This window comes from Asparagus officinalis, chromosome 3, assembly GCF_001876935.1.
Source record: "Asparagus officinalis chromosome 3, Aspof.V1, whole genome shotgun sequence".
NCBI lineage: Eukaryota > Viridiplantae > Streptophyta > Magnoliopsida > Asparagales > Asparagaceae > Asparagus > Asparagus officinalis.
Genome location: NC_033796.1, coordinates 6354689 through 6373075, shown reverse-complemented (window position 1 = coordinate 6373075; position 18387 = coordinate 6354689). Strand labels below are relative to the sequence as shown.

The 18387-nt window shown below is 34.8% G+C and overlaps 2 protein-coding genes across 8 annotated transcripts; both read right to left on the bottom strand.

Moving 5' to 3' along the window:
• Positions 1557–3946, bottom strand: LOC109834552 (60S ribosomal protein L18a-like protein; the record flags this gene model as incomplete). Its single annotated transcript, XM_020402589.1, has 4 exons — positions 1557–1820; positions 2138–2252; positions 2361–2445; positions 3742–3946. Coding segments are annotated over 4 exons (465 nt in total), but the record flags the coding sequence as incomplete, so codon positions are not given.
• Positions 3945–15749, bottom strand: LOC109832787 (LMBR1 domain-containing protein 2 homolog A-like). 7 transcript variants are annotated; one of them, XM_020400199.1, is made up of 12 exons: positions 15354–15749; positions 13550–13626; positions 11184–11342; positions 8047–8260; positions 7552–7650; positions 7336–7475; positions 7040–7126; positions 6497–6561; positions 5931–6106; positions 4311–4441; positions 4134–4206; positions 3945–4046 (listed from the first exon to the last, which is right to left on the bottom strand). In XM_020400199.1, exons 1-12 carry the CDS (start codon positions 15519–15521, stop codon positions 4044–4046), a joined length of 1392 nt encoding a protein of 463 aa, XP_020255788.1. In that variant the 5' UTR covers positions 15522–15749; the 3' UTR covers positions 3945–4043. The 7 variants fall into 7 exon arrangements, with proteins under 7 accessions (XP_020255788.1, XP_020255786.1, XP_020255787.1 ...); XM_020400197.1 differs by having other exon boundaries at positions 3945–4039; XM_020400198.1 differs by having other exon boundaries at positions 3945–4039; positions 7552–7638.

Here is an 18387-nt window from a genome sequence, read left to right as displayed (position 1 = left end):
CTAACTACGTTAATTCTTCTCCTTAATCCATCTTTCTTAAATTTTTGCCAAACAGGGCCTACAGCATTTAATTGTTTCTTATAAATAGCCTATAGTTAAAAGAGAGTTATATTATAGAAATCACCTTTAAAATAGGGTCATTCGATTGAAGCCACATTGGATTTTGAATTTATAAATAAACTATTTTTAATATTTTTTGTTGAAATCAACCACCTGAGCCCACTTTTAAGTCAAAATTTTTCAATTTTGTTATGATAATTAGTAGCCAATACCAAGTACATTAGAAAGATTATTCTTAATTGAGGTTAGGCAAGGCTAATTACTTGAAAAAATTTACTAAAACATGGGCTCATGTGGTTGATTGAAATAAAAAATGATGCGAATGTGGTTTCTGTATAAATTAAAAACAAAATAGAGTGACTTTATTTTAAAAATGATTTTTATTAAAATAAAAACCCAGACGACGTTAAATTTTCTTTACGTGTCCACGTATATCACATTAGAGAGAGTACTAAAGTGAAACTTTTTAAAAAATGTTAAGGTATCTGAGTGAGGCCATTTACAATTTGAATTTATATGTAACATTGGATAAAAAAGAGGGCACCAACGTGCAACATTAGAACAAGAGGACACCAATGTGTAATATTTTGAAATGTTGAGACATTTATCTTATAATATATAAATACTTTAGAGGCATTTAAGTGCACAGTTTTAAATATAAGACATTTAAGTGCAAGATTGGTGAAATTATAGTGCATTTAACTGCAATTAAGCCTAATACAAAGGACTTGACAGAGCAGTTCATCTGAAAGCTTGTTACGTTATTTAATGCCAATTTACCTCGCCGCTTATTTGTGTAAACGGAACAGTGTGGATTAGTGAACCAAACAAGGAGATTCACACAACATCTACAGATCTTGTTCATTTTGAAAATCTCCGAGAATATAGTCTAAAGAGCCCCTAAGTTCTATCTTTTTTTTTTAAAGAAGTCCCTTGCTTTCTAATTTTGATCCTCCTAAATTGTACTCATCTTTTTTAGGAAGCTCCTAACTTTTTTATTTTTGACAAACACGTCCCTAAGTTCTACCCCTCTCTTCTAAAAAGCCTCCGACTTTCTTTTCTTGATAATGAAATCTCTAAGTTAACAAGAAAACTTTAGGTTTTCTTAGAAGTGAAGGGTAAAATTTAAGGGCTTCTTAGTAGGAAATGGTAAGATTTGGGGGTTTTATTATCAAAAATAGAAATTTAGAGGCTTCCTAGAAAATAGGGGGAAACTTGGGGGCTTTTCTATAAAAAAAAAAAAATAGAAACCTGAGAGCTTTTTAGACAAATGGATTAAAACTTCGGAGCTCTTTAGACGGAGCACTTTAGACTATCTACTCGCAAGTCCCCTATGGAACCTGAATTGTTCTTTCTTTTATAGTAAAGTTTCCATCTCTCATAACATTTTCTATCTTTCCAGCGATATTGGAGTCCAACTTTAACACACGGCATGAGCAACACCAGTTCAGTATTGCTAGAGAAAGCAACGGGCTAGTAATCATAAACCAAATATATGATCGTACCAAAGAAACAAACTTGTTTAAGTTTAAGAAAATTAATAACACAAGACTACATATTTATACTGCTGAATTTACATGGAGCTTAAGAAAATTAATAACACTCGGCTACATAATTATACAAATAACACGACGCAGGCAGGATTCGGAATTTGAGTACAGATGTACACCGATAACAGCTTTATTTCATTGTTGCGCTACTCACCATTGATTACCATGCTTCGTCGCACCAACAATCACAGCAACAGCAGCAACAACAGCCTGTTTGTACAAATAACAACCTTTTTAGAAGACAGAATAATTTACAGTGATCATTATCGCATCTCTTTCTTAAAATGAGGAATTTGGCATCACAAGGTAAAAGGATGAATCATTCTTGAAAATTTTGAAATCTCCACGCCATAGATTATCATTTAGAAGTCTGATCTCATGCAAACGCGTCAAAATAAGATTCTTCATGTAGCTGATGCTGATCCTAATTTTTAAAGTCAAATGAAAGTGAATAATGTGGACATATACCCGGCAAGAAAATTGAAGGTGCAACCTTTTAGCGGACTATATGAAGAATTGCTACTTACAGCAATTGTGCAGGCGGCAAACCCAGGTTTCTCCCTGTAATCTACTCTGACACAAAGTAGAATGAAGGCTCCAACATACCAGGGAATAGCAGCAAGAAAGAAACCAATAATAAACCTATTCCAGAGACAACAAATGACGGAAAATTACTGAGCATCATAAATCAGAGAATTTTAGAAATAGATACAAACAAGGAAAAGAGGCTTCTTTGTAGCTAACACTTACAGAAACCAGCCAATACCCAAGCCACAACATGGAAGGCGTTGCATCCTTACTGTCAAAGGTCTTCCTTCAGCGACTCCATTATATACTTGGATATCAACCAACGTAACGAAATTGGGTAAGTACAAGCTGTTTGACTCTTAAGAATATAAGAAAACAATACATAGGAAAAACTTTCGTGGTTCTTAGAAACCGAGATCATCAACCAACTAACTGACCCCTGTAACAGAATATGAACGCTGACACATGGATTTAACGATTTTGACAAGATAGGTCCTTAATTATCTTTGTTTTTATGGAATACCAGTTTTATTGAATTCCTAATGTACCCTCTTAGTACTATACCAAAAGCATACAAACTGTTGTTGCAAGATGATATCATCTCAAGCACGAGGTGATCTATATACCTTGTATAAAGAGGTGATCCAGAAGTAAAAAAGCTTTACTAACATCGCTGAACAGGTTGTTGAATCACTACGCCAAAAGTTGAAAATCCATTGGGATGCCAACTTTCAAAGCTTCTAGTATTCGGAAGTATAAATTAGTCTTTAAAGATAAGATAGTTAGATACAACATCAAAATGTACAAACGATGCAAAGATTGTCTAGAATTTTTAATAAGCAAGCCCAATAACGATATCGCGGTGCACAAGAGCTGACTTGTTTCCTGATCTCCGAGAAACAATTATTATGTTCGACCCTTAATTTAGTTCAAGCATCAACCAATCTAACATGAGATAGTCTCATCATCCTTTCTTTTTCTTTTTCCTTTTTTTGGCATCAACCCGAAGTCATACATCAGGAAAACTATAGGTTGGTTTCTAAATGCCAATGCAAGTTGCATTATCTATTCTTGCCTTCAACTAAGTCAACTTAATCCCAAGCCTATTATGTACTAGTACTCACTTGATATGGCACTACAAATCTACTTCTCGAAACGAAAATAAGCGCTATTTGTGAACGCAAAATCTTATAACATTCTAATGGTGTGGTTGTCGTTCACTAAAAGTATTTGCACCACCTCATTCAGAGAAAATACGAGTTTCCACAGTGAAGGCTGATCTTTACAAAATAATAGATAATCAATAATATAGACATTTAATGATTTGAAGGCGTAGCTGAAGAACCAAAGGACAATTAAATCTCAGACTTTTACTAAACTCTTCTATTTGGCGCTCACCCATAATAACACCCATTAGGTGGACAAGCAATTTCAACCCTAACAATATACTGACTGAGTTAATTAACTACCTAATTGGCAATTGCCGCATCTCTTATTCATTTTGGTTCCTTTTAATTGGAATCGGAATTTGGAAATTGGGGTTTTGTTATTCCCAATAATAATGGTAAGGATCGAATTCATTCGTCAGAAGAATTAATAATACCTGGAATAGGCTGGTACCCATTAGCATAACAGTAGGGGGGCGAGTAAGGGGCGATGTGAGGTTGGCCGTTGCCCGCCCGCCGACGGCGGCGGAGGAACGGGCTGAGGAATTCCCGCCGGCGGCGGAGGATAATAGGATCCGGGTACTTGTTGGAACGTGCCGTAGTATTGCTGGTATTGATGGACGATCCTTCTCTCCTCTTCGCTCATCTTCGTCTTCTTGTTGAATTCTGTTAACTACAGGGATGATTTCAATCCTATTTTCTTCGTATTTTTGTTGAATCCTTCAAGTCAATAGTCTGTTTACTTCATTAAGATGATGAACACACAGTTAGGAGCACCATATTAGTAGGGGAAAACTTCTGAACAGGTATTCATATTAAAATTAGTTACCTTTTCAAAAACAGTTTTGGTGCCTCGAAGACGTATGAGGTTAAGAAAGTTATAAGAAATTGGAGGTGCATATCTCGCGACCATTGTGGAAAAGATATTTAATTTTTGCCATAATGGTGAGATTCTGTATAATTCATAAAGGATATAGTATGAAATAACTTCGGTGAAGAAACTTACGAACAAATCATAAGCAAGCGGACTGAGTTTGTCTGTCGTGGTGTTAATGAATAGAACATCAGCATCCCAATCTTGAATAAGGAATAGTATGTGCAGATGCACATGTACATCAGAGGAACAAATGCTGCTATCTGCAAAACATCCACAATCATTGAGAGAGAAAAAAACGTAAGCAAGATTTCTAAACTTAATAGTTGATATGGGTAAAGCCCTCAGGCAGATATATGATGCATTTTCTAATAGTAGATACTGTAAATTTTTTGGAGTTGAGGAAGCATGAAATGTAATTTCAGAATGAACAACACTATCTGATCGTACAAGGATATGGTGGATGCTTACTTTTGTCAAATTAGATTTTGGTGAAAGCATAGACATCAACTTATGACAAATTTTCAAAACCACCCCTTTTGCGATTTTATTCCCAAAAAACGACCTCTTTCCTCTTTATTTGTAAAAACCAGGTCGGTTTTTACAAAAAAAGTTCCGAAACTTCATGGGAGTTCAACTCCCGTGAAGTTTAGCAGCTTAATTAAATAGCTGTTAAACTTCACGGGAGTTGAACTCCCGTGAAGTTTCTTAGTTAAAAAAAAGTTGAGTTGTGGAACTTCACGGGAGTTGAACTCCCGTGAAGTTTAGCATCTTAATTAAATGATTGCTAAACTTCACGGGAGTTCAACTCCCGTGAAGTTTCAGAACTTTTTTGTAAAAACCGACCTGGTTTCAGCCCTGAGGCTGAAACCAGGTCGGTTTTTACAAATAAGTGGGAAAGGGGTCGTTTTTTGGGAATAAAATCGCAAAAGGGGTGGTTTTGAAAATTTATCCCATCAACTTAAATCAGGCCAACAAATCTAGGATGACAACGAGACATTATGAGAGACTGACATGGGAAGCCTTTTCATTTGCAAAAGAATATACACACTTGATGAACTGTAAGCTTAAGTGTCACATCCGTCCTTCCAATCCTTAAATCGTTCTATGAAATAATAAAATGTAAATCAGTGTACATGTTGTCTAAGCTCAATAGTAGGATAGAACAGGATGTTCTATGAAATAATAAAATGTAAATCAGTGTACATGTTGTCTAAGCTCAATAGTAGGATAGAACAGGATAAAACTTCCATAATGTGTCAAACAGATGCTGTACATGTTGTCTAAGCTCAATAGTAGGATAGAACAGGATAAAACTTCCATAATGTGTCAAACAGATGCCGAACAATATGTGCTACATATAACAAAAAGAATGTGTTAATACAATGTAAGTATCTAAAAGACACAACATTTCTCGCCTCACAGATTGGAGTAGGCAGAACAGAGTTCCACTAACCTATAGGGAATGATAAAATACTTACCTGTCATAACTAAAATTTGGAACCTACAGAATAGAAGCCTAGAATGCCTGATAAGGTGGATTTTTCAGCAATTTACACACAGCAGGTACAGTCATAATCTGATGACACACTAACTAATAACAAGAGTTTATCCAAGATTGCAAGTAAGAAAAATAATCTGGCATACATGGGACTATCTGATGGAAAAGTTTCATCCCTAATTAGTCATGATATAAACATGGAAAATTTTATAACATATGCACAAAAATAAATTATGCTTCCGAAAATTTACCTGTCCCACCATCTCCTGTTTACCCACTGCGTTTATAAGAATGGAGAAAAAAGATAGATCAACTCCACTTGGCAAAATTGTAGCCTCGGCCAAGAGAATAGCAGCTGACATGCAACCAAGCACTACAGCTAAGAGTTTCTCCAGTTGCTTCCTTAGTATGCAACGCCATACCAGCTCTGAAAGATCCAACAGTCTCGATTTCAAAATCAGCAAAGTAGATTACATCTTTGGAAATCAGTGTATTTACCATCTACTTGAGACTAGAGAGGGTATTTAAGGATACTCAAAACTAAAAGCTACTATTCTTTAAGTATGAATTGCATCCCACCTAAGGAAGTAGGAATTGCAGCCGAACGAAAGAGCGCAGTCTATAATTTTCTTCATTTAATGGTGAAATACAGATTGAACCAGTACATATTGTATCAAGAAAATAACTATTAAAGACAGAAGTTGCTAATTTATGCATTACTCAGAAATGAAGCCTGTTCTGTGAGTAACCATCATAGCAAACCTCCAGTGGTTTATATTTTCCTGTCTAAAGGTGAGATATAACTTGGACTGGGTACCTATTGTATCAAGAAAGGACCCAAACTTGCCAGCATGTCTTCCTCTTAAACTTGAAACGTATCTCCTGCAGTGATAGCAACATTTAAACATAATGCCAGATAAATCATCATAACAGACATATACACATTGCTCACAAACTTGTGATATCCAACAAGATGAAATTGTTTCTCTCATTGGGTGGGATAGAAGGTAACATTATAAGATTCATGCTGCTTCATTCTAATCAATATGACCTCTTCAGATACTCATTTAGGTTTCAAGAGTTGGGATTCCTGAACTATTGGTTCTAGCAGATAGTTTATTTGGAAATTGTGATTGACTCTGTGTATAGCCATGTCAAAGTTTCATCTCAGATTTGATCATAGCTAACTAAGAGAGGGACGTAACAAAGAGGACATACAGAAGAAAACATTAGTGCGACATGATTAGGGGGAAAAAGATAATTAGAGGAAAAAATTGTTCTTGTATCATAATATTATTATATCCTCTAACTCACTGTGTTAAGAAAGGTGCACAGCCATCATAACTAGAAGACATCATACCATTCAGTAGCGTTGCGAAGTTCATAATTCTTCACTGTATCTTCCACTTCCAGCTCAAGGGCCTCCATGACAGAGGCAACGTATTCACTACAAGAGGTTGAGATAAACCAGTCAGGATCAATTTGAATGGATACAAAAAGCTTACGATATTGTTTTAAGCACATCAAGCACATGGAAGAGAAAATTCAGATTCTCTCTAGTCTCAAGTGTAGAAATATGCAGTAGTCCTTCCAAATCTGCACTTAGTATATACTTTAATGACCCACACGTATTTGAAGTGCACCATAAAATTGTACCTCCTGTATCTGTAATACTCCTCTTGAGCTTTTCTAAGCCGCCGCCTAAGTGCAGCCATGGTTTTGTCATCGGTATCATAATCCATATCATTCTCTCCAAACATACCGCCAGATGGCTTAAAAGAAGGATCTTCCCGGATCTGAAGAATGTAAACATATCAATTAATATTTTTATGAGTTCCAACTTAATAAAATTTGAAAATGACATTAAAATACCATTTGAAGCAGCATCCTGTCAATGACATCCATGTATCGTCTTAAAAAGTCACGCTTGGATATTTGCTTTGATGTTGCTTGTGCAATCTGACAATATGACTGTTGTCAACCACATGAGCATATCTAAATATCGCTGATAATTTTTTTATAAAGAGCTGGAAGAAATCACAAGTACTGTCTCCCACAGCCGCTGGGTGGACTAGGATAGCCCGCAAATATTTCAAATAAGTAGATAGGGTTATACATTTACCATAACTAATTACATATGAACGACTTCATATTGAATAAGATAGAAACATAAAAAGAAAAGCAATACGAGAAACATTTAAATAATTAGATAGAGTTATACAATTACCACGATAGAAACATAAAAAGAAAAGCAATACGAGAAACATTTAAATAATTAGATAGAGTTATACAATTACCACAATCACATTTGAAAATTCCTGATGAGCATAGAAACATTTAAATAATTAGATAGAGTTATACAATTACCACAATCACATTTGAAAATTCCTGATGAGCATTATCAAGGTTCACAGCCATTTTCGCAACCCTATGGGAGAGAACTTTTTGGCGGTTACTCCAATCTGCATTCCTCCAGATGCTCTTTGGTATTTCACTCAGACCAAAACCAAAAAGAAATGCACCAGTTACGAGCCCAAAGGTATTTGAACAGGCCATGGAAAATCCCACAATACCACCGCTCCTATCAATAAGACAGTTTTAAGAAATTAACATTGGATAACATGGTCTTAAATATCATCCTTAGCAAATGTTTAGAAAACTGTAATAAATTCTCAAAGTTAACAAAGAAATTTCTAATAAATTAAAATTTCTCTAAATGTTCTCTTAAAACACAGCAAACATTTAGTGAGATTTTTTTATTTTTTATTTTTACTCTTGTAAATCATCTTAGCACTTTATAATCCACGTTGCAGTACCTGAAAAATCATGACTAATTATTGACTACTTCTATGATGATCTAAATGCAAGTTTACTAGTTCAAATCAGAGGATGCTACAAAGTTCAGATCCTGTAAGTGTCTTTTGTCGCTGTCTAACCGTTAATATATTAAGAAATATAACAGAAGAAATGGGTAATAGTCCCTAGTGTCTTTTGTCGCTGTCTAACCGTTAATATATTAAGAAATATAACAGAAGAAATGGGTAATAGTCCCATCTAAATGTTTCAAATGACAGAAAGTTAATATATTAAGAAATATAACAGAAGAAATGGGTAATAGTCCCATCTAAATGTTTCAAATGACAGAAAAATGATAACAATAAAGTACAAGAAAACTGGGTAAAAGTTGCTCAAGTCACCAGGATTCACCATTAAGTGTCAACTATGGGAGCATTTATCTTAGAAAATTGATTGGAAAAGAAATTATAGCAGCACCTAATCAAGCATTCCTACAATTAAAAATAACACGTGTAAACTATAACACAGAAGATACTTGCTGAGGCTGGAAAAGGCATAGAGAATCACATCTATGTTCAAGGCAACAAAGCTAATGGCGCTGATGCTTTGAGTTAGAAGAATTATCACATGCCAGAGGATTCCAGCAGGGAATGTGTGTTATGTACATAAATGGTTTATTACGAATAAAGTAAACACTAGTAGGAAATACATATTGAGGAATGAAATTTGGGAATCAGAGACAAAAACATCAGCAAATCTTTCGCCTTTTGCCAGAGAGGTACAAATATTGCAGGAATAAATAGATAAACTAGGTTGTCCATAAACTAAATACAACAAAGTGCCCACACAAACCCACACCAATATATATACCTAATTATACTTATATAGTCACTTGTTGTATCCATGCCATACTCATATGCCATAGAATTCCAAATCTGTCATAACGCTGTGTTCAGACAGTGTCACACTTGCATCCCACGTAAGTAAATAGATTATAGATTAGTAAAACTTGCCTAAACCATGTGTTAGTAATGTCTTTTTCTCCTTTGCTTCCCATTTAGGTGTTATGCACAGGTGCGGATTTTGTAGATTGGAAGGACACTGCTGCATCCATGCCATACTCGTATGCCATAGAATTTCAAAACCTGCCGTAACGCTGTGTTCAGACAGTGTCACACTTGCATCCCACGTATGTAAATAGATTATAGATTAGTAAAACTTGCCTAAACCATGTGCTAGTAATGTATTTTTCTCCTTTGCTTCCCAATTAGGTGTTATGCACAAGTGTGGATTTGTAGATTGTTAAAAGATCCTGCCACTACACCAAAACTCTGCAAGTTGTGGTGAGAGCTGAGGGTTATATTTTTATATTCTAACGTGCCCCCATAGGTTGTAGGCCCTTTTATAGGCAAAAATTTAGATCCACGCAGAGGTGTCGATTTTTAGAAAATCCGCTTTAACTTTGTGGCATATAGGGTTTGGACCTGGGTTGTTCTGATACCATGTCAAAGGACCCGCCACCTATGAAGCACGGACACGCATAACATGAAGCCGTGTCGTGTCGTGTCCGTGTCGGACACACGTGTCGAACACACGTATCCTATGTATTTTTTAGGATTTGCCTCGTGTCGGCGTGTCGGATGGCCGTGTCGGATCCGTGTCCGTGCTACATAGCCCGCCACCACACAAAACTCCAAAGTTGTGGTGAGGGTTGAGGGTTATACTTTTATATTCTAATATAGAGTAAACAATAGCATGATGTAAAATGAGGAAGAGAACATGGGAACCAAATTAAAAGGGGAAGGACAAGTTTGACTCATAAAATCATTAGCACTGAAACTCATTTTCCTAATCTCATGTTTTGTCCATGCTCCAACTCCAGGCTCCAGCATTGAAAATTGTGGATCTTATTTAGAAAACTTGCAGTACACTTATAGTCACTATATGGGAAGCTTCTGCCCTAATTTCTGATTGTCCAAAAATGATATCCTAAGACTTCCATAAGACATGAATAACACTGTTGTAGGCCAAATTGCACTGATCCTTCCACCATCTTGATTGGCCTGGACATTGTAAAAGTAGCACTAGCAGACATTTGTAATGAAGGCATAAGGGCATTATGTAAATTGCAATAAGGAAGATCAGATCATTAACTTGGAAAAAGTGAAGAGAGCAACTTGATTAGAAGATTGAAACTTCCTTTCATATATTGTTTGGTGTACGCATTTGTTCCAAAGTGCATAAGCTTTCATGACAAGAGGAATGTTTTAGAACACAGTAAATGCTAAGAGAAACATTATAAGTGGGTGCAGGTTTTCAGGATATATTTGCTTTCGAAGAAACTTAGAGCAGGAAAACATGTTTCTTTGCGAGAAAATTCTAGGTACATTTCTTTACTAAATCATTGAAAACCCTCCCACAATGACAAATGCTGGATTCTTTTTTCCGTTCTTTTTCAGTCTTTACTAAATCATTGAAAACCCTCCCACAATGACAAATGCTGGATTCTTTTTTCCGTTCTTTTTCAGACCTACATCTTTTCTCACCTTCTATGCTGCCAACCACAAATATCTTAGTAGTGAATGCAACGAAGAAAGACAATAAGGCACAACATCTAAATTCCTAACTCATGATACATTAGCAGTTTCACGTGAATTAAAAGGAAAAGTAACAAAAAGGACGTTTTTGTGAAGACATAAGAGACAGACCAGTTTCCATGCATAATGACAAGCAGAATAAGCCCAAGAAGGCCAATCGAACCCACACACGTGTAAAAGAATAAGTTATATCGCATGCTAGTTTTTAGTCTTTCAGTCATCGTGAAATCTCCAGCATCTTCATAACCCTGAATAGTGGGAACCACAGCCCTGAGTGATAAGCATAACTTCAATATGAGGATATATGCATTAATGAGTATCAAATAAAATATACATTTAACAAACAAGAATACTGGACATACTGTAATATTAAGCAATGACTAAAACAAAATGCATGGTTTCCGTTGTAATGCCACAAAAGCAGAATATCGTAAAGGAGAAACTACAGACATAGTTCAAGAACCAAATTGTAGATAAGCATAGTACAACAACAAGAAGAAGAAAGACTGTATCCCAAATGTTTGGGGTCATCTACAGGAATCATCATATTCTTCTATGCTGTTCTATTCCCGTAGGATTCATCTGCAAGAATCCTATTTTTCTCCTGTTCTATTCCCATAGTATTCTAGTTGTATATTATGTTTAGTTCACTAGTACTAAAATGCTTCACCATGCTCAGATGAATTTTTGCTTGTTACATGGTGGATAATTCTATTCCAATGAATGAATATTACAAGGTTTAGTTTCAACCCATACCTAACAATTTCTTACATAAGAAATCAATTATAACTTGGTACGTAAATTTACACTCGTCAACACTAAAAAATTACACCCATACAGGTAATTGTAGGGGTGTAAGGGCCCAAAAAACTAAATAGCTAATACTAATATGCTTGAATCCATATTGATTCATTTAATCCGCTAGTCAAATCGTGAATTCAAAAATATTTTACTATTTATCCAACTAATTATCTTCCAAATGAAGTATTAAATCCAACTTCATGTCTTTGCAATACCCCTTTTTTCATGTGCATTTGCACAGGCCATTATTCTAGTATTTTCTAAAAGAATGGTGGTTCCTGCCAGCGATAGGCAGCACCTTACATAACATCTTTCTAAACATAGTTGAAGACCCCATGATGAATAGTCCCAAATTGGATATGTGCTAAAGACATATAAGGGATCCAATAAAACTCAAAGGAGTAATCTTATAGCTAACACTTTTGTGGAAGAAATAATGGTAAAACCTCCATAAGCAGGGCGATTTTGAGAGGAGAAAGACTAGGAACGCTGACTTCATAGGAAGTTCTCAACGGTGTTGCACGTGGGAAAGAGCCAAAACTGGAGAAAATATCTATAAAATAATAAACTAGATTTCTACAATATTTTGCCAACTTTGTATCCTCATTTGGTGCAAAATCTTTGCGAAGATTCTTGTGAGGAGAAAGAAACCCATGCACATAACCGTTTTTTCAGATATACATAAAACTTGAATGTTCCACATAAAAGTTAAGTTATATAGCTACTATTAGCAAATGGTAAATTCTTTCTATTAATCACTTCAAGTTTATAAGATGAAAACCAAGAAACCTTCATAAAGGAATTTACTGAAGTTTCACTGTATGCAGTAATCTTAATGAATTCTTTATTAAATTGGTTTCAAGTCCATGCCCAAAAATATTACAAGACAAAAAGGCCCACACCATAATTCTTATATTCATAAGTAAAACGTACCATGTTATGATAGAAAAATTAAGGAGTATAAATTTAAGAAAGGGTTTTTTCATAGAAATCAGAAAGGGTTTTTTCATAGAAACCACCTTTAAAATACGGTCATTCTATAGAATCCACTTTTGATCTTCAAATTACACATAAACCACCTTTAAAGTACTTTTTGTTGCTATCAAACACATGGACTCACTTTTAAGTCAAGTTTTTTCGGTTTTTATGTTATAATTAGTTGCCAAATACCAAGTATATTATGGACTCACTTTTAAGTCAAGTTTTTTCGGTTTTTATGTTATAATTAGTTGCCAAATACCAAGTATATTAGAGAGATGATCTTTAATGGAGGTTAGGTGGTTTTTATGTTATAATTAGTTGCCAAATACCAAGTATATTAGAGAGATGATCTTTAATGGAGGTTAGGTGGGATCAATTACGAAAAAAATTTAAATAAAAAGTGGGCCTAGGTGGTTGATTGCAACAAAAAAATGCTTTAAAGGTGGCAATTTATAAATTGAAAATCGAAGGTGGTTTCTATAGAATGACCATATTTTAAAGGTGGTTTCTATGAAAAAAAACCCTTTCAAAAACAAATGGTCATTTTCCATACGAATTTTGTAGATTTTATAAGACAAGAAACCGATGGGGTAAAAAAGGTATTTTAATAACCAATGGTCATTGATTGATATAACGACAGACAAAGGCCACATAATAAGAGAAATTTGCATAGCTATCAGGATGATTAAATATACCAGGTCAATGCAAAAGTACTCCAATACGACCAGCCCCAAAAGAAAGCTATACCCCCCTTTTCCTGGCCAACTACTGTCTGCAAGGAAATGGAGGTATAGCTAATGGTTAGTTTTAAGAATGAAACATGAGCACAATTTATCAAAAAAATAAACCAAACAAAAGCACGGAATGCAAATTCATATCGCTATTGCAGTGAGCAACAAAAAGGTTAGGGAATTCCATACAAACATATGATGGCGGAAAAGCACACAACCGTAAAGTTACCTATCCTTCTCGTTTTCAGTGTAGTGAAGAAATCTCAACATTATAGAACAAATAACTTAATCAGGTTTGTCTTCTTCTTTTTTGTTTTTTTTTTGTTTTTTTTTGGGGGGGGTGGAGTCGTCCATGTTTTATAGCAAGCAAACTCTATTCAGTGAGCACAACCTATCAGACTGAAAAGAGTGCTGTGATGAAGAAAATATTTCTTTTTCTCTCAGCCTTGGTGATGATAATTGAATGAAACACTATTCTTTGCTGTCTTAGGCGTTAAATCGTCTGATATATCTTGTTTGTCCACCACTCACAAGATACAGCCTTTGGCTAAAGCGATTATTTTCAGTGCATTGGATTTGTAGGAATTCAAACTTCAAATCTCGCCAATTAGAATTCAATATATGTTTATTACCCTTGTCTATTCTTCCTTTCAATCGCTTAAAGCGGCCTGAAAACACGCACAAGTAGCATTAAGTTCGCTTGAATATAACAGTAGCTCAGAACACATCAATTTTACTTTAGGTAAAATGCTTCCCGCCATTTCTCAATCGAGCTTAGCATGCCATATAAAAGCAAAGTCAAAACATGCTCTATATGGTATATACTCCATGGCATAACACTCTGTCATTAGTCTTTGCACAAAGCTTTCCACTGTCAGAAACGAGATTTATATGCTTGCTGTTCCACGAGTTGAAGACGCAGCTGAGATGCTTCTTCAAGAAATCCAGACACTTCCTAAAGAAATGCCGTCAGTTCTCCCGTTGGTTCAGTTAATTAAGATCTCTTATTCTGATGCAGAAATCTCGAGGAATTGTACTTGCAGATGAAGCATGCTTACATTTAACATTTCCTTTAACAATAATATATCAAGGGTTTTTAGCAAAACAAAATCAATATGTCAAAGATTTACCGCAAGTGACGCCCTCAAGATCTTATGTTCAATAATCAACAAGGAAATATGCATTGCTTGTCAAAAGGTTTTCAATTTCTAACTGCATAGAGCAATAGTTACATTCCACAATTTCTCCCTCTTGAAGTTGAAAATTGCGCAGTCTTCTTTCTGTCCCATTTAAAACTCTAGGATTGTCCGCAATGAATATGCAAGGTTAACCATATTGAACGCAGAAAATCCACAGGCATTCTAATTTCTACAGGTTTTTTGCCCAATTTTTGCTTATTTATAAAAGCACAAGCAAAATTTTACACTGAAACTGAAAGGTGAAAGCAACCTATCACCAAAAAAAGTCTTCTATAATCTCAAAATAAAATCATGAAACTAGCAAAAGTTATCAAATACCTAAACAAAACATCTTAACCTTCAAATGCGTAGATTTACTTCACAAAATGGCACAAAATGGCACACAGGCAAACCTTCAAAAATTAGAAAACATCAACTTTGTTAATCATTATTTAACAAAAGAAAAAAAAACACATTCAAAAAGCACAAATGTCGGATTATTCATTTAGAATAAGGCAACAGAATTGAAAACCTAGCTGAGCATTGAAAGAAAATGCGTCAAATTTGCCGAGGGTGAGCACGGATCTTACAGTCCATATGTCGGCGGGGACGATGATGATGATCGAGATGGAGCAGAACCAGGCGTACCCGACGGCGAGCAGCACGTACGTCGGCACGTGCGGCCCCGCGAAGTACCGCAGCGTGAACGTCACCATACTGAGGGTGAGCGGAAGCGAGATCAAGTAAAACACCCACATTTTCCTTTTTTTTTTCTTTTTTCTTGTTTTCCCCCCTTTCGAATTTCGCTCTCTCGCCCACCTCCTTCCCCTATGGAAGCGGGTCGGATTTGGAGAAGTTGGGATCCGATAAGAAAATGCAAGGGAAAAAGAAAACGGAGAACGGAGGGAAGGAGCGGATCGTGGAACGCGAGGCAGCGTACCGGGAGCTGCGTTTTGTCGGGCAGCGTGCGGGGAAGTGACGGTAGCGCGCGGGTTTAGGTCCGGTCTGCTGTCTCGCGGCTACCAGATGAAGAGTCAGTTGGTACCAACGGTCGGATGGATTCGACATGTACCCTTTTTTCGTTTTTCTGTTCTTTCTTTTTTATCTTTTTAGGGCTTGTTTGGTTATTTCCTAAAAAATCAAAAAATAGAAATAAAAACCAAGAAATCTTAAAAAGTATAATTTTACACATTTTTATTTTTAAAACTCACCCATAACATCTAATAAAATATTATTTTTATCCAACAACTCATCCATCGCATCCATCACATCTAATAAAATATTATTTTCATCCACAACATCACTCGACTCATTTCATTTCATATTTAAAAATCACTCACATTTACATTTAATGTGGAAATCATAATTATTTAAAAGTATTACAATAAGAAAGTTTATATTATGTATTTGAATGAAATGACCAAATATTCCTTAAAGTGGTGGTGAATTCTCATCTCCATTCCATAAAGTATCAATTTGTCTATTTTCATCCTTAAACTATGTTTATGTGTCCAATACGATTATTTTGTGAGTTTATAGTTTAATATTTAATAGACTAATGGTGTGCTATTTTTTATTTATGTAGTTTAAAAAATAGTTTTTTTTTCATTCATAAAAAGGGTTAAAGGGTTAAAAGTTATGGGAGGAAGTAGTTAACAATTTTTTTAGATTAAGGGGGGAAGAAACAACAACAACAACAATAAACAAATATTTATTCTAAATGTTTGAATCGTATTCTTCCATTCCATTTTGTTATAGGTCACCTCCTCCGTTAAGTTAGTTCTAATCATATCATTCTTAATTGCTTCTAACCAAGTTATTCTAGGTCTACCTCCAGATCTCCTAGCCCCCATTAACTATAATATTATCTACTTTCCTAATCGGTGCACTAAGCAATCTCCGTTGTACACGCCCAAACCATCTTAATCTATTCTCTCTTATTTTATCCTTAATAAGAGCAACATCTAATTTACTACGGATGCACTCATTTCTTATCCTATCTTTTAGTATATACTCATAAGACCATCGTAACATTATTATTTCTGTTACACTCATTTTTTGAACATGTACTTTTTAAATTGTCCAACAGTCTGACCCATAAAACATAGTTGGTCTTATAACTTTTCTATAGAATTTTTCCTTTAGTTTCATTGGTATTCTACGATTACATAAGACTCACAAAGTACTCCTCCATTTCAACCATCCCGATTTAATTCAATGCACAACATCATCCTCTATCTCATCATCATACCTAATTATTGATCCTAAATAGCGAAAATGATTAGTTTTAGGTGTTTCTTGACCATTAATATGTACCATGGGCTCTCTTCCTTTCCTAGTTTTCCTAAAAATACACTCCATATTTTATATTTTTGTTCTACTAATTCTAAAACATTTAGATTCTAGAGCTTCTCTTAATCTTTCTACTTTAGAAATAATGTCTCTTCTAGTTTCATCAACTAACATTATATCATCGACAAATAACATATACCATGGAATTTCATCATGAATGTACTTAGTAAGTTGGTCCATAACTAATGAGAAAAGATAAGGACTTATAGCTGATCCTTTGTTGTAAACCTATAGTAATAGAAAATGGTTTAATTTCTCCTTCATTAGTTCTTATTCTAGTTGTTACCCTATCATATATATGTTTAACCACATCAATATATATACTAGTTACATGTTTCTTTTCTAAAACCCACCACATTACCTCTCTAGACCCTCTATCATACATTTTTTCTAGATCGATAAAAATCATATGTACATCATTTCTCTTCTTTCTATATCTGTTCATCAATTGTCTTAAAATATGTATAATTTCATAGTTGACCTCTCAAGCATAAAATCAAATTGATTTTCAGATATACTTATTTCTTTTTTTAGTCTTTGCTCAATTACCCTCTTCCAAAGTTTTATAGTATGACTCACGAATTTTATACATAGATAATTTGAACAACTTTGTACATCTCCTTTATTATTATATATCAGTATTAAAGTATTAATCCTCCACCCATCCGACATTCTTTTTGTCTCGATAATCTTCTTAAATAGTTTAGTTAATCATCCTAAGCTTATATCTCTAATATATTTCTAAACTTTAATAGGGATACCAACCGGTCTTACGGCTCTTTCACTTTTTATTTTCATTAGAGCATCTTTAATCTCGCTAATTCTAATTTTTTTGATAATATCTATAGTTCCTATCATTTGCTATATAGTCAAAATCTCTATCTTGCTCACTTGTTTGGTTATCATTAAACAATTGATGAAAGTAACTTCTCCACCTCTCTTTTATTTCCCCGTCGGTCACTAGAACTCTTTAATCCTCACTTTTAATACACCTAATAATATCCAAAACTCTACTCTTCCTTTCTCTAATGTTAGCAAGCTTATATATATCTTTCTCTCCCTCCTTAGATTCTAATTTCTTATAAAATATTTCATAAGCCTTATATTTATTCTCACTAACCTTACTTCATTCCTTACTGGTTTATATTTTTCCAAGTTTTTTCTACTCCTACACATTTACCACTCTTTATATAAAGTTTTCTTTTCTCTAATAACCTTTTGCACACTCTTATTCCATCACCAACTCTCCTTACCGTCTAATCTACAACATTT